The sequence below is a fragment of the Maniola hyperantus genome, chromosome 12 (genome assembly GCF_902806685.2).
Source record: "Maniola hyperantus chromosome 12, iAphHyp1.2, whole genome shotgun sequence".
NCBI lineage: Eukaryota > Metazoa > Arthropoda > Insecta > Lepidoptera > Nymphalidae > Maniola > Maniola hyperantus.
Genome location: NC_048547.1, coordinates 9,215,134 through 9,231,895, shown reverse-complemented (window position 1 = coordinate 9,231,895; position 16,762 = coordinate 9,215,134). Strand labels below are relative to the sequence as shown.

The 16,762-nt window shown below is 36.3% G+C and overlaps 1 protein-coding gene across 5 annotated transcripts in view; it reads right to left on the bottom strand.

The window, feature by feature from the left end:
* Window positions 1-16,762, bottom strand: part of SKIP (Shal K[+] channel interacting protein) — a 149,360-nt gene that overhangs the window by 6,115 nt on the left and 126,483 nt on the right. For 4 of the 5 annotated variants that reach the window (XM_034974026.2, XM_069502089.1, XM_069502091.1 and 1 more), the window contains exons 4-8: window positions 15,140-15,186; window positions 14,494-14,636; window positions 8,825-8,983; window positions 7,241-7,297; window positions 2,677-2,743 (exon numbers count right to left, since the gene is read on the bottom strand). In XM_034974026.2, the coding sequence (XP_034829917.1) occupies window positions 2,677-2,743; window positions 7,241-7,297; window positions 8,825-8,983; window positions 14,494-14,636; window positions 15,140-15,186 (473 nt within the window). The remainder of the gene's footprint in view (window positions 1-2,676; window positions 2,744-7,240; window positions 7,298-8,824; window positions 8,984-14,493; window positions 14,637-15,139; window positions 15,187-16,762) is intronic. The other variant, XM_069502090.1, reaches the window with a different exon arrangement.

The window sequence follows — 16,762 nt, the reverse complement described above, 5'->3', positions numbered from 1 at the left end:
GCTGTTAACGAACATCGGGAAGCCGTGCGTGTTTGATGCAAAACATTTTAAAACAATCATGCATTCAGCATTTTGTCGCAAATTAAACATATTTCTTGATGGATGAAGATGAATTCACTACCATTTTGTCCGTTTTAAATTCAATGTATTATATTAATTATATTTTGTAGTCGCTTGTTGAGAAAAAACGATTTCTCTCTTAAGTGGAAACTTTGTGAGGCCTTATTTGCGTACAGAATTATTTCATGATTGATGAGAAGATGCACATCGAAAGCATACCGAATGAAATGTGATGCCGGACGATAAATCTATAGACACTGAACATTATCAAGAATAAGCATTCCGCAACGTTAACCAATAAATTAAGTGTCACAACATCGTGCAAGCATCATGCCTCAAAATAAATTATAAACCTTTGTATTCTTGAATATTTTGACTTTTTAGCGTACACGAAAGCAGAAATTAAAAAAAAGTAACTAGCTTGTAAAATAAATTCGAGTCAAAATATTACAAGGCGATCAAACATTTATTTAGTGGCTGTTCACATTGAAGCGCTGGCGCGATATTTGTTCACTTTGCCTGCCAAAATAGCTGCGCCCGCGTTTTTGACGTGAACACTCACTTACGGCCAAAATTAAAAATCTATAATCTGTCGATAAGTTACTTAGCAATGTTGTTATTTTGTTAAAAACTGTATGCTCTTGTTTGTTAAAAACAATGTTGTTAAGTAACTCATCGATAGATTGCATATAGATTGATTATTAATTTAGACCGTTAGGTCCGGTTTGCACCTAAGCGGAGAGTACCTAGAGCAGATGGGTTCAGTCGACCAATCAGATTCACAATAGATGACGCGAAAAAATTATCACGTTATCTTTTAAAAATCTGATTGGTTGACTGTACAATCTTCTCTCCGCTGCGCTTAGGTGGAGACCGGGCCTAAGACAGTAGTGGTTAGCATTTTTTAATTACTTTGCAGACATTGAATTAAATTACAGAGGGAGAGGTAGAGGTTTGCAAGTGCATTATTATATTCCTCTGAGTTACAGTTTGTTAAATTAGTATTTCAAAAATCACAGTCGCATTCGCAAAAACATTTACTTAAAATGTAACCACTGCTGTAATGAGAACAATCTGTACAATAACATAATATCCTATCATAAAACTTTTTTCCTCTTTTTTAGTAAATGAAAAATTCGTTATTCATGAGTCATTATAAGACATTCGTATCAGTAAAATCATCGTAAAAAAACAGACAAATTTTGTGCAAATTAAGTATTGTGTGATTCAAACCAGTGTTTCAAAAAACGAACATTTAAAACTAAATTCAGCACGGGTAATTATAGAGTGAACAGTTGTTTCATCTACACAATTCTTAATTCATATTGTACTTAAACCCTTATGAACAGTATATCCTTAGAACCTTTATAAGATATTTATCTTAATTAATTATGATTTCAACTTAAAAGATTTTTAAAGAAATACCTACTCATCATAAAATTAAGATTAGAGAATCTTAATTACGTTTACATACCTAGATGGGTCAAATAAAACGCAGAAGCATCGACCGAGTGATACGCGTTCACCTCGGTCTAGATGCTTCCTTAATGCTTAGGGGTGCCTGACACTGAAGCGGAGCGGAGTGGACATATTATATTGAGCTGACCTTGCCGATTATTGACAGATGCCGAGATAATTTTATTCCGTCATCCAACAAAAAACTGATTGGTCAAAATTACTATAGGTACACACGCTCCACTCAGCTTCAATGGCGTTGCCGAGCATAGAAGCAGATGTTATACTTTACGGAAGTCCTTTATACAGAAGAAACAACAAGCTAAATTTGCTATAATCCACCAAAACAGACGAATGTGTACTATGGTAGGTACTTATGCAAAGTGCAGTATGCGATAATATGACCGCTCGCCTTCCCATCGTGTAATACACTTTGCAATTATACATTGTATAATAACTCTAATGTGGGAGTGAAAGGTACGGTTCTTACAATTTACGAAGGCGAGTGGACTTTACTTGTGGTTACGTCGGGTACCCGGGCATTTCGTAAGTGTGCGTGCATGTCGGACCAATCAGTCGCGAGCAAGCGCTCGCAAACGCACACATTCAGTGTACGTTACTTATACCGATACGACAAGCATGAGCCACTCGGATTCGTGAACTGCAAGAACTGTACGTAGAGTGTGTTTTAGAAAATTTATGTGGTGTTGGTGCATTTTGCTTGCTTGGTTACTTGCTTTTCCTGCATGTCTAGCAGTAGGAAGGCGAGCGGTGCACATCGCATGCTGCAGTTTGTACCGTACAGATTTGTCTGTGTGGGCGTATTATAGTGAATTTACAGTAGCCGGCAAGAAATATTGTCTAAAAAACGTTGTCTCTGTCACTCATGCCTATGCGACGTTTTGTCAGTCACAACGACAGACACAATGCTCTACGAAACCGCTCTTCTAAAGGTCGATGTGCAATATTTTTTACCGGGTACTGTAACTTTGTTGTTCCTCGGTAGGTAGCTGTTTAGGTAGGTATATGTAAATGGTAAATGTGTGGCAATGTTTTATTCGTAAATAAAGATTAGGATATTCTGTTCATGAAGGATTTTGGTTTTTAAAAATTAAAATACTAAACAAATTACTTATTTACATCACAATTAATCTGTCATACCTCCAAAAGGGCCGCGAACACCATCACGCCCCATATTCATAAGACCGTGTCTAATATCTCGTAATATCTGAAACAATAACAAATAATATCAATGTTAGGATTATTTACGACCACCTCACACTAGCTTTTTGAAAGCTAAACGCTGCGTATGAAACTTCCTACGAAAAGATTATCCATACTTCCATACTAATATTATAAATGCAAAAGTGTGTCTGTCTGTCTGTCTGTCTGTCTGTCTGTCTGTCTGCTAACCTTTCACGGCCCAACAGTTTAACCGATATTGATGAAATTTGGTACAGTTAGCTTACATCCCGGGGAAGGACAAAGTCCACGCTTAAAAATGATGCACGCGGACAAAGTCGCGGGCATCATCTAGTATTTTATACAAAACTAGATAATGCCAGCGACTTCACCCGCGTGGAAGTAGGTTTTTAAAAATCCCGTGGGAACTCCTTAATTTTCCGAAATAACAAAGTAGCCTATGTCTTTCCCCGGGATGTAAGCTAACTCTGTACCAAATTTCATTAAAATCTGTTAAACTGTTGAACCGTCTGTATATGAGTAGACAGACAGACAGACGCACTTTCGCATTTATAATATTATTAAGGATGCATATAAGTGACGGGTCAAGATAAACACATGTGCCTCTGTATAATCAGGAAGCCCGCGCGCCTGCTGCGCCCGCGCCGCGTTGTAATCATGCCCACGACCATTGCCTCTTGTGTGTCCCGCGCTTTATATCTGAGAGCCAAATTACTCAAATCAGTGATCTCAGAAATAGTAGAAATAAGACTGATTTTTAGCAATTTTTAGCAAGATATAAGAAATACTTATAGCACGCGACAGGTCGAGATGGCAATCGGGGTATCAAGACGCACGTCACTTGCGCTACCCTACCCCGCACCGCACCATCTCGTACTTTACTTAGACTCTTTTCGGTATGCAAATGCATTTTTTTATTAGTTTACACGCAAAGGCTTTTTATAATAAAAAAATAAAGTCGCTATAAAAAAATCTGATAAAGCTGCTTCCTTGAAAGACCTAAACGAAGATCTCAATAATACCTACTGCAGTATATAAGGCGCAAAGCACCATAAAGTTCTTTCGTAATGACGTTATAATTTAAGGCTAACGGCAGGTAGGTATCTAATTTGCATAATCACTGAACGTCGAAGCGATCAGAGCTTTTTTTGCAGGAATTTATAATGAAAAGGGCTCAAAATTTGTTGGCTCTGACCATTTTATTATGGATGCAATGTGAAAGGCTTGATTTCAACCAATTTAAAATCTTGCTACCACCTACCTATCGCATTTTTATAGAATGAATGAATTGAATATTTTGTCCGTGTGGACCATATCCATGCTATTTTTTTTTAAATAGATATAGCGATCAAACGGGCAGGCGGGTCACCTGATGTTAAGTGATTACCGCCGCCCATAAACATTTGCAGCACCAGAGGAACCGCCGCGCCGATGCGTTGCCGGCCTTTTAGGAATTTGTTGGTCCGCCCCTTGAATAACCCCATGTTGTAATCTAGTGGGAACACCGCCGATGGGAGTAATAATAATGATGGATGGGAGATGGGCTAATATTGTAAATACGAAAGTGTATCTATCCCTTTTTCTGTGATTTTGACGAAATTTGGTACATTGACAACTTGCATCTCGACAAAGGACATAGGTTACTTTTAGTCCCAGCAAATCAAAGAGTTCCCATCAGATATTTAAAAACCTAAATCTACGCGGACATAATATGCGTGGGAGTCATTTAGTTTACCTATAACATAAATAAATATGTTCAGCTAAAGAAACGTACAAAGAAAAACAAAAGTTTAAATACATAAACGGGTCAGGGGAGAGACAGCTTTTGTCATAGAACTTTATGATGATCGCCACACTGCGAACTTGACGGCGACAGCGCGTTACGACAGCAGAGCAGATCCTGCGCACATTATTCAGCGTTCACGCCTTTTCCCCCAACTCCCAAGTACCATTTTAAGACGGTACACGAGCTGAGTAGCTGGTTTATTGACAGTGTCATTTTTATCAAGTTGTATCAAATCGTACACGCGTACGCGCGCAATCACTGTGACGTACTGTCATGCAGTTCACGTCGCACGATGGGTGTTCCAAGATTTAACATTGAAAAAAAAGAGTTAACGAAAATAATTTTGCATTTTAATGTGCTTGTGTCGAGGTACCTATTCTCAAACACGGCGATAAATATTCAGAGGCTGTAATAAAACGACCACTTTCGCGTAAGTAGAAAAGTATTGAACGTTAACTTAATTTATGCACGTTTTGTTACTGAACCGGTACCTACCTGTGCCAGCAAATGGGAGAGGATTTGCGCGTCTGCTCGTGCAAATGAGATTTCATGTCATGGAACAAAATTGCGTTTCGGGTGGTTATTTCTAGGTAATACCTATGGTAACGGTGATAGCTTTGTGGCCGTTTGTTTGCGACGTTTAAATACGATGTTTGAGCCACGTTGACAGTTTGGCAATCGGAAATCCAAATAGTACCTGGTACGATCAACTGCCAGTTGCCAATCAAAAACTACTCAAAGGACGTACAGTGCCACCAACTTATCTGTTCAGGTGACAGCGTCGCTAATAGCTGCGTACCCACCTAGCGCACAGGCTCGCGCGGCAGCCTCGGTGTCCAGATCGCGAGCGGTGGCTCCCGAGGCAGCCTCAGTAGTTTTGTTCAATTTACACGGGGCCGCCTCGCGAGGCAGGCTGAGCCATCATAAGTCCGCGAGTTTTCGAAATGGACAGTTGAAGTAGTTTTGCCTGCGAGCCAAATCATAACCGTCCCCACCTGTCACACAGCGCTCACTGAGGCACCTTTGAGCGCGTCAAGTTTACCGACAACAGATGGCTCGGGGCCAAACCGTGCTCAGCCGAGCAAACGCGCGCCCGAGGAAGCCCGAGGCACGTCCACACCAGCCGAGGCATTTGGCTCGCGAGGCTGCCGCGCGAGCCTGTGCGTTAGGTGGGTACGCAGCTAGTGGCTAGTGGTGGTAATGGTATTGCTAATTTTAAAAAAAATCACCAAGAAAACAAAATTAAAATGCTTTCGACATAGCGGAGATTCAATATCATCATCATTATCATCAGCCTGTGGACATCCACTGTTGGACATAGGCCTTCCCTAAGGAGCGCCACCACATCCAGTCCTCAGCTTTCCTCATCCAGCCACTTCCCGCCAGCCTCTTTATATCGTTATCTCTTTTTATATCGGTCCATCGTGCTGGAGATTCAATATAGCTTAATTATATTCTAATATTAGCTGATACATGCGACTTCATCGGTGTAGATTTTGAAATGGCGGCTGACGCCACTCAAGTTCCAATTTTGCCCACATGAACAGATAAGTTGGTGGCACTGTAAATTGTTAAAGGCGCAAATACATTGCTGTTTTGTGGGAAGTCGCGACTAGGGTTGCCAGGCGTCCAGCTTTAGCAGCTCATGTTTGAGTTTTATGGTCGTATGCCTACCTAGGCATACGACAGAACAAGTTGGTGGCACTGTAAATTGTTAAAGGCGCAAATTCATTGCTGTTTTGTGGGAAGTCGCGACTAGGGTTGCCAGGCGTCCAGCTTTAGCAGCTCATGTTTGAGTTTTTATGGTCGTATGCCTACCTAGGCATACGACAGGACAAGCTGTATACTGATTTCATACCGATGCAGATGGTGTGGTCACTTATCATCTGCATGGCTTCGGGACATGAAAGCTCGCTTTGGATGGAACATGGAAAATTAACTCTAATTGGTCCATACGCGGCATATTAACGAATCGTTTTTTTGTTACGGGATATCTGCTTTATTTTTTAAACACAATGGATATGTAACCGATTTTATTTAATTAAGGTTATAATGTTCCTCACGAAACATGAACGCTATCAGATTTCATATTATATTCGGAACTGAAACTTCCTCGTAACCCAGCAAAATTGTTTATTGCCGCAGTTAAATTTCAATGATCGATTTCGGCAATGATACTCTGGTAATATGAAAGCGAATTATTTCAGCAAATTGACTTTTATTCTTTTGACGTAAGGTTTGTTTTTGTAGGCAATTATGTAGACTTTATGGCTATTTGGTATTTCAAGAATAGTAGATTCACGAGCGAACGACGAACGTATAAATGTACCTACCCAGTAAAGGGCTTCCAAAGTTTCGCAGAGAAGCGATACAAGTGCCTCTAATAGGCTTAGCCTGAGATTAGGGCATGATTAGCCGAGGCTCAGCTCACATGCCCATCCCAGTAAGATTAAGGGTGCCTTACATTAATTAATCTAAGGTGCTAGTTAAAAGTAAAGAGAATTTTTACCCAATTACCTACTTCAAAATATTGCTTTTCTGCTGCTTCTAAAAAACAGCATATTATATACCTATACTGATAACGCTTACATAGCACTGCAAAATGAACATTTGACATCAACTTAGGAACAATTGAGGGCTCAGATGACTCACCCTAATTCAACATAATTTTTGTAGCGGCAACATAATTATTGTGGTTATCGAAATTCCAAAATGTTTCAAAATCTAGTTACCTACCTCTTCTTGCTCTCTCGCCAGTTTATCTTTCTTCTTCATTGCTTCCTGAACTTTTAACTGAAACAAACAATTTTATTCATAACAATGAAAATAGATGCACATTTATTTCCCTTTTGAGCAATATAACTTATTAAATAAGAATTGTAATATCAACCTATGTACAATTTGTTACATTGCTAAATACGTACTGAACACAAAGCATATTATTGAATAGAGTATACAAAAACAAAAAAAAAAATCCAAATTCAAGCTGTTTTAGCTTTAAAACAAAAATATTGAACAGTTAAAAAAATAGAATACAAAGCTGCAAGTGAGAAAAGGTAAAACAACAGATCGCAAAATTCTAAACAACAAAAGATTACGTTCTTTTATTAATTTATATAAATACCTATGCTTACGCAAATTTATTCCTTAGGCACTAAGTATTCACTCATTGTTGAAAATAATCTAAACTAAATTTTCAACAGTGAAAACGTCAATTAAATCGGCTCAATAGTTTTATGGATAAATAAAACTATACAAAATAGTATGGTGATTGGTGATATTAAATTAAATTATATATTTAAAACAATAAGGTGGCACTGACAAAGTTGTTTTTATGTTTTAAGGTCCTAGCCACAGAAATCCTAATAGGTAATATTAATGATTTCTGTGCGCACTTGAGCTGCGCTGCGCGACGCGGCGCTGCAAGTAAGTATAGTTTGTAATATATGTAGTTTGTATGGAGCAAGGCGCTGCAGTCGTGCGGCGCAGCGCAAATGTGTTTAGACCTTAAAATTCAGTAGAACAATAAATAAAAACTGACAGCATGCTTGCATGCACTTGAAAAATTCATCGTGCAATTCGTGCAATTCTACAACAGACTAGTGCAATAATGCGTGCTACAAACATGTCCTTATACCTATTATTTTACAAAAGTACATCACGTGTTACGTAATACAACATTGAGATCGAAAGTAGAAATTTGAATAGGTGATTCAAAAATATGAACAGGTAGATCCTCCTCCTTTCTTTGAGCATACCAAATATAAACCAAAGGAAGTATGCAATGAAAATTTTGAATTTTGAATTCTGTTACGACTCTGTTGGCAAAAATCTAATTAAAAAAACTTACATAGGTGTACTCCCTGGGTATACAATAGATCCATAAATTTGGCACAATTAGAAAAGCTTATAATTTCTTGCTAGATAAAAGCGATAGCATTATGCAAAATTTCAAAAATATTGCATGTTTATAAACTTAATGAACATTGTTTCTATATTTTCAATTATAATGTAAGCATTTTGCCATCCAGAGCATAACAGAAAAGTTTTCCTGCGCTGATGGTTTGAGAGATACTGGTTTGCCATTGCAACTAAATCTATCTAAAAGTTCCTTTGCTACGAACCCTAACTTAAGCCTATCCAAACCAATCAAAGAATTTCCATATAATAATTAATTAATTTGTTATCATAGTACTATGCAATTTTTTTAATTTATAACCCTTCATGTTCAGAGTTTGTCTTTTATCATCAGAAGGATAAATTGTTTTCTAATAGCAAAGTCTCTCAAACGCAGTTCATTGCAGGAAAACGTAAGCTCACCCTATGTATCGTTTCTTCGAAGGTGTTTGGTTGGGCGGCACTCATTTGAAAGAAGCGGAGGCGATCATAGTCTCTGGGGTCAACCATGGACCTCAGAGCTGTATCGGGGCCTGGGCCGAGGCCTAGGCCACTTTGCAGCACGCTGTCCGGTGTGTCAACCTGAAGGAAAGTTTCATATTATTACACTAGTCTACGGGATAAATCCCGTAGGCCGTAGTGATTTTCGATATAGATACAATGAATGTACGAATGATTAAAAATGCTGAAAAATCGAAATAAAATCATTAATACTGATATTATTACACGAGTTTACATAACATGGTGGCAGGTACGTAGATACCTACTATATCATTAAGCATTAATCGTTAAAAACTCTTCTAAACTATTTTAAATAATTATAATAATTTTTACACTACACAATTTTTAAGAACTAGACATCTACTCGACGGATACAAAAATTAGCACAAATAATGAAAACTCTTACTACTAAAAGCCAAATTTTTATAAAATAAGATCTAATATTCTAAAGTAAGTAAAATCAACCGTTTCTAATTACCGTAGAAAATAAAATAATTATCATCATATTTTTCTGATTAGGCAATCTTTTGTCAACACTTAAGAAAGAAATTCAGCTAAGTCATGTTATTTTTATAACTTTTCGAGTAATTTATCAGCACCCGCTAGACTAGACATTTTATCTTAGAAAGATTGTTCACAAAATTTTACAAATGTAGTTAATGAAAGTTGACTTTGACGCGGCAAAACTTTTTTTACAAATCACTGCTGCGTAATGTAAATTTGATAAATTATATAAAGAGACTAACAAAGTTACTAGAGACCAAAATTTAGTTGATTTAGTTTAGAGACATTATAAATTAAGTTAGTAGTCTATGAAGAAAAGTTCGTACCTACATAGAAAATTCACTTATAAGTTAATAATATTATACATATTATTAAAACTACTTAACTGATATTTAATTTAATATTAGTAGGTAAAACCAACATCATAATTATGTAAAGATAACTATAATCCACTGTCACTATTATGTATTCAAAGCCACTGTATTTTAGAATTCGAAACTTTGGAATTTAAATAAAACGTAAATACGTAAATATGTAGATCTTTTCACCAATTTTTACGAATTCCCAAAATTAAAACCACAAACACCGATTAAAATGGATAAGGAAACAGAAATGAAATTTACAAAAGGCATTATCGTAATTACAATGGATGTGAAAATGATAGGACTATAAATTTGAGACCGTCCAAGTTAGGTTCCGGGTAGTACAGAAATGGTCCTCGTCTATTCACATTATTCCCTTATCAAGTACGAAGTTAATGGGTGAACATTGTACGGGCTATGATTAATTGATCCGTGCCTATAAAAGCTCATTGTGATGCAGATATCCTTAGCGTTTTTCGTTAACTGCGAATGATTGATGACGGATTTCCTGAGTTCAGTAGGTAGCGAATTTTTTGACGTTTATTGAAAGAAATACCATAGAGCTGATCACGATCTTCATTCGTGAGGGACCGAATGGAGAGAGAGATCGAAACAATCTTTTTTTATCTGATTTAGGGCTTTGGTTCCATCTCAGAGAAAGGCGTAAGCGCCACGATTTGCCTGGCGTTTTAAACCTTTTAAATGATCCAAGGAAAACTAAAGTTGTATTCACTCTGTATTCTCCTTGGATCTACTTTGTATGATCATGTAAAATAAATTATTTGTGAACTAATTGTTTATTATTACCTACCTATTGATCTTCAAAAACAATAGTTGTACAAACTATTACTACGAGTAGTTGGTACAAACACTAAAAACTCCTAACGAAATTGATTTTCACTACACATTTCTAACAACAATATTTATTATTTACGCAGAAATACAAAGGCATTTTTAAAACAAATACCTAAAGGTAAATTAATCTTAAACTGAAATGGGAAAACCCATTGCAGTCACAAAAGGTTGTACCTAATTGGAGGAGAGCAAACATTTTATTTGTCACTTTTCTAAATAAATTCAGAATATCCTACTGCATAAAATTCACATATAATTTTAACATCGTATGTTTTTATTACCAAGGAAAACGGATTACTCCATATTTTAATAACACGGGCTGGACTTGGCCTAGCAACATTCAAATTAATGCAGATTTTAATATGAATGGAAAACAGACCGAAATAAACTTTCACGTAACTGACGTACAAAGAAAGTAATCTATGTCATAAGCAGAGCTCTGAAAATATTACTACAGTAAACGTGATAAATGTTCTCTGAGGAACAACTTTTGTAGTTTCGTAACTTTAAAGCACCACTTTGCCCTGATATCCTTTGTTGTGTAGCGTATTATTTGAAAGTTCAAACTTTAACTCAATTAAATTCATATTATGAACCTAGATACAATGTTGCAGCTGGACTAAATACAAAATGGAGACTACCTCAATATTATGAATTAAAAGTTACAGACTGTTTATAAATACAATACAGACAAATGCATCTTGTATTAAATCCCCAGTTATTAATAATGCATAAAAGATTACAATGGTAAAGTACAAAAAACCTGAAAGACAATTTGTATAAGTACAAGTAGGTACCTATTTGAATAATGAAATTTGTAAGTTACCCAGAACACAATACAATCTTATCGATACAAGACGCTAGGGATTTACGATCTACAGAATGTTGGCAGAAGCCACAACAATGTGCCAATATAAAGTTTTATTACTGATATCGGGGATCTATAAAGTCATAATGCTTCAATACTGGTGGTATGGTACCTATAGAAAGTGGTAAATAGGTATACCTACTTACCTACGTGAATAGGCAAACGATGATTTTTATTTGGAAGAACTTTTTTGGAATTACAAATTTAAAATATCGGCTAGTTTACTGTATTTTGGAGCAGATTACAGATTGGCCATCCAATGTTACTTTGTTGTTAATATAATATTTAAATCTGTACAACTACAAAGTTAAAAGTTGCTAACATCATTTTGCGTTGCAACAAAAATCTATAAAAGATTATCTCAAATGTTGATGATATAATAAAAACCTGATTATTATTTTTACTAAAATACATTGGTATTTGGTATGGCTAAATGCCAACCTACTTAAAATCTAGTCCACTGCAGTATACGGGAAGTATTAGGGAAGGGGTACAAAATAAAAAAGTAATAAAATACAATAAATTATGTAGCACACGACATTTAATCCTTCGAGGAAATTCCTTTAGCGATCCATAAAGAATTCTTCTAATCCCCTAATCACAGCTGGACAAAGCCCCTCGAATAGTCGAAAAAAGCAACTTCTGACAGGACTAATCCTAAGTGCAACTTGCGCGATAAGGATTATGCTCGCGCCCTAATGGCCTTCATCCCTTCTCCCAACAAACGGCCATAATTCAGGCGCCGTCTTGGCTCAACCGACTTAGCTTTGGCAGCCGTCATTTCTCAACGGCATGCGGTGACGTACCCCGGCGTGGAGATTAATAAATATACGTGGACGTGGAAAAATGTACCACTTAATTCGGTCGGGATGAGTTGCGTATTCAGCGAAAGTTCATGAAGTTGCCTTCTTGTGTAATGGAATGGAAATAACTTTTACATTTATAGAGCCTTCGTCGCGTGAGAGCTCAAGAGCTGAGTTTCTTGTCTAATTTAGACTTTTAATGAATAATTTAGGTTAATTCATTGGCTTTATTACTAAGAGGATTTATGTTTGGTTCATTTAAATTAAATTAAATTCAAATTACGATTCATCACAATTATTATTTGGTGATGCACTACAGTAAAATATTTTTTTCTAAAAATACGCAGGAGTTTGACTCAACAAAATTTCGGGAAAAGGTGCTTAATTGCAATCACCGTAGGGAAACTATTCCCTCTATTCCCTAACTGAATGCCCCTCGTCAGCCAAAAAACTGGGCATGTTAGCAATGCATACAAATGCACGACGCGTCATACTAATTGCTGGGAGTGCATGTCAAAGAAGGACCGGCGTCGCGCCGGATCAACATAATGGCGGATGGGGGTAGGAAAGGGAATGTATGAAAAAAAGGGAAGGCAGACGCGAGCTTACGTACTTTTGCTAAGATTCGGTTACACGTTGCTGTGTGAGACACGTTTTGTCTGCGATGTTATTGAAGATGCGGAGGTATTTCCCGTCCCGTTCCACCATGTAGTATGCATTTTGCAGGATGTTATGTTATAATGATACAATTTACGAGGGCGCCATTTTCAGTATGAATATTAGGTATACCTAACAATAATTTTCGTTCTTCAAATATTTATTTTACGAATTCTCATAACTACTATAAGCTTATTTATAAAAAAAAAATTTATTATATAAGCTCCAAAGTTACCTTTGGTAAATTATAGATATCAGCAATTCATAACATGTTAACCAGTACAAAATAATATTATACTAAAAGAATTATATGTTAAGTATGACAACTATGTAATAAGTAATACAGGTAATAGTTACAATATCTATACTATAATTCTACAACTATATTATCTAAAATTATATTTATGTTGTGTTATGGCTATGAAATACTCAAACACATCTATCACACTCGTTATAGGCTTTTTATAGCCCTTTCTTGGCCTAATATCACAAACTTCACTACATGCAAACAGACTGCTTTCTAATGACTTTCTATGTACCTATTATTTTCTATTTACAAAATAGCAAATAGCAATGGTCGATTTCTAAGCAGGTATAAAATAGCACATTTCATCGCATTATCATTGCTTTGTTAAATATAGTTTGGCTTTCTGACACAAATTTTGCTTGTTAGATTGGTACTTTCGTATAAATGTCTGTCTGATGCAAATGTTGTAATTTCATAATAGATTAACTGTATTATCATAAATCATGTTCTCTCTGAAATATGAAAATCTGGAGGTTCCTTGAGAAAAAAAACTATTATGAAAAAACGAACGGTCACAGAAAGCAGTCCAACAATCCTATTTTAGGCCATGCATAGTTAATTAAACTTTGAGTTTAATTATTTATTTTCAATTATAGCTACTAAAAATCGGAATCTATTGAACTCATTACCTGAGTTAACGTTCGTTCAGACAAGACCTTAAAAGTTAATTAGGTATGTAAACTTAAGTGACTAAGCTTAAAATAAAAAAACACAAAAATGATTATGATCGATCGATCGATGATGGAAACCTAAATCAACGTGCAGTTATAAATGAAGACTTTTTATAGTTTTGCACACCTAAACGTGTTTTTCGTGGGAAATCTGACTACTGAGCTAATTATAATTCTTCTCTAGACTAATATTTATAAGTAATTTCTGCTAAAAAAAATTATTTTTACACGATTGCCTAAAAAAGAGTGTACTGTTTTCTGGGTTCAGGTTTCTTTATTCCACTATAATTTCTAAATGCCTGCACTGAACAAGTTTGTATGTATACGATATACGTCTTGTTCAAAAAGTTTTCAAAAAACCCAACAGCTACGGTTTGCATCATCGGGTTTGTGTATATTATGTGAAAATTATAGCCAGTGTCACTCGGGTTGATGTAAGGATTTTAACGATATCCCATCCATCCAAATCTTTTTAGAAATTCAGAAGTTATGGTGGAATAAAGAAACACTGAATCCTAAATTATACTCTTTTTTTGGGCAATCATGTAATTACTTGATTCTTACCCGTTGTGGAGGCAGCCCCTGTCGAGGGCTGTGCGAGTGTTTCGGCGAACAGGAACCGTGTTTCTCTTTTCTATGGGACTTTAGTCCACGGAGCAGTCTTGAAAACGTCGTAACCTTCTTCTTGGCAGTACCGAGACAATTATCTAAACAAATTAAAGATTATTTTTTATATCTCATACTGGCTTATATGTTTGCGACTTCGTCCGCGTAGACTACACAAATTTCAAATCCCTAAGGGGGTTTAAAATAAAAAATTACGGTAAAAATTACGTCAATCCATTGCTCTGTTGCAGGAGAAACCGATAAAGCAACAAATAAACACACTTTCGCATTTATAATAATATAGCTTTAAGTTTTATTGTAATATTTAAAAAAAAAATTAAAAAAAAATTAAAAAAAAAGATACAGAAAAAAATAAAAATAAAATAATAATAATAATATGGGTAGTGATAATCTCTCTAAGTAAACTCTTTGCTTCTATAAAGCTCTACATTTTCAATTATGTTTGTACTAGATAATTCCCGCGACGTCATCTACGAGGAATCAGAAAATAGGAGAGTAACCATTTCAAAATCACAGATAGACACTGCAACTTTATTTATTTGTATAAATAAATATCTGTACTACTTATTACGTTATTACTTACCGCTAGGAGGAAATTCATAAAAATACGCTGAACGCGGACTGAGGCAACTGAAACAAAATAAAACACTATTATGTACCTATTATTTATAAAACACGATCTTATAAAATTAAACAGACCAATAAAATTTGTTAATCCTACTATCAAAACCTTAATTTCGCTATTTATACTAGTTTAGATTTGGCCCTCACGCTGGTGAAAATATAAATATGGGAGGTTTCTTTATAAGATTAAAAATGTTAGAAATTACTCTACCTCAAACATTTTTTATAGCTTCCTGCATGTCAAAGAGGGAGTCAAGAGTTTAATACCTTCAAGTGATATCTTCATCCTATTTTCATAAAGTGCGTGTAAAGAGACGTACCTACACTCGAGATGCCTTTTAGACGAGTTCATCGCATACGTTTGTGAAAAATGCAGATTCAATGATGTCAAATATTATTCTACTGCTTTTGCCCTCGGGTATTATGGTTTGACCCCACTATCGGAAATTGGCAACTGATTCGTGATATCGCGGATTGTGTGGCCGCTGTCAATTATATCGTTCCGTACATTCGCGCTAACCCCAATGTAAAAGCTCTTTATGATTTTTTTTAATCCCGCGGGAACTTTTTGTTTTTTCCGGGATATATCTACCTAATACACTAGCAGGGAGAAAAATTCGCTGTCACAGACAGGCGGCCAGCTGATTTGTCAATAATTTAAAAGTTACCAAACACAAGACATTCGTCGTATCCCGAATAGTGTGGCCAATTGATTTGCCGAATGCCGAACTATCGTAAAATTGTCCGAACTCGAATCATTTGCCGAATCCCAATAATAGTGCAGCAATACTGGCAATAGGCGGGGCACATATTTCGAATAACCGATAGATATTGGTGTCCTAACAGAGTTGTGTTGTATTGTTTTGTTGTGCTAGAATGGCAACTTCGCACCGGAAAACCCATGCGTTGCGTTGGCAGAACCCTCACTAGGTTAACAGATAACCTCAAACGAGTCGCAGGAAAACCGCTGGACTTAGGTGGCGCAAGATCGTGTCATGTAAAAATCTCTACAATAGAAGTACTACGACCAGCAGTGAATCTGTATCGGAGGACGAAGACATGAAGTCGATATTTGGGGTTGGGTTGATGAGTCGGGGTTTTAAAGTTGTAATTACGGATACACAATATTTCATAAAAGCACATTTTCTACTCATTAATTTTTATTTGAAAACGTACTTACAAGCGCTTGTAAGTACTTTTATTTCCTTCAAGTTCTCTAAAACCTTTTTCTTAATTCCCTGGCGCAAAATTATGTCGTCAAGGGCTTCATACGGTGGTTTCGTAAGAAGCTCTAATGCGGACGTGCTTACGTCGTCCTTGGCGTGAGAGGATTGTTGTGGCGACACGTAGCAACACCAAAGGAAACTTTTTAGTATCCTTGTACTCGACATCTTAGGGCCAGTTGCTCGTCAGGCGGCATAAGTTACCTACCGTTAAGGTTTAGCTAGGTAACTAACAAAAATAAATAAACTAAAATTCTCTCAGCGCGCTATGGAGCGAGCTATGTTGGGTATCACTCTCGGGGATAAAATCCGGAACGAGGAAATTCGCAGAAGAACAAAAGCGACCGAAAAAGGATTAG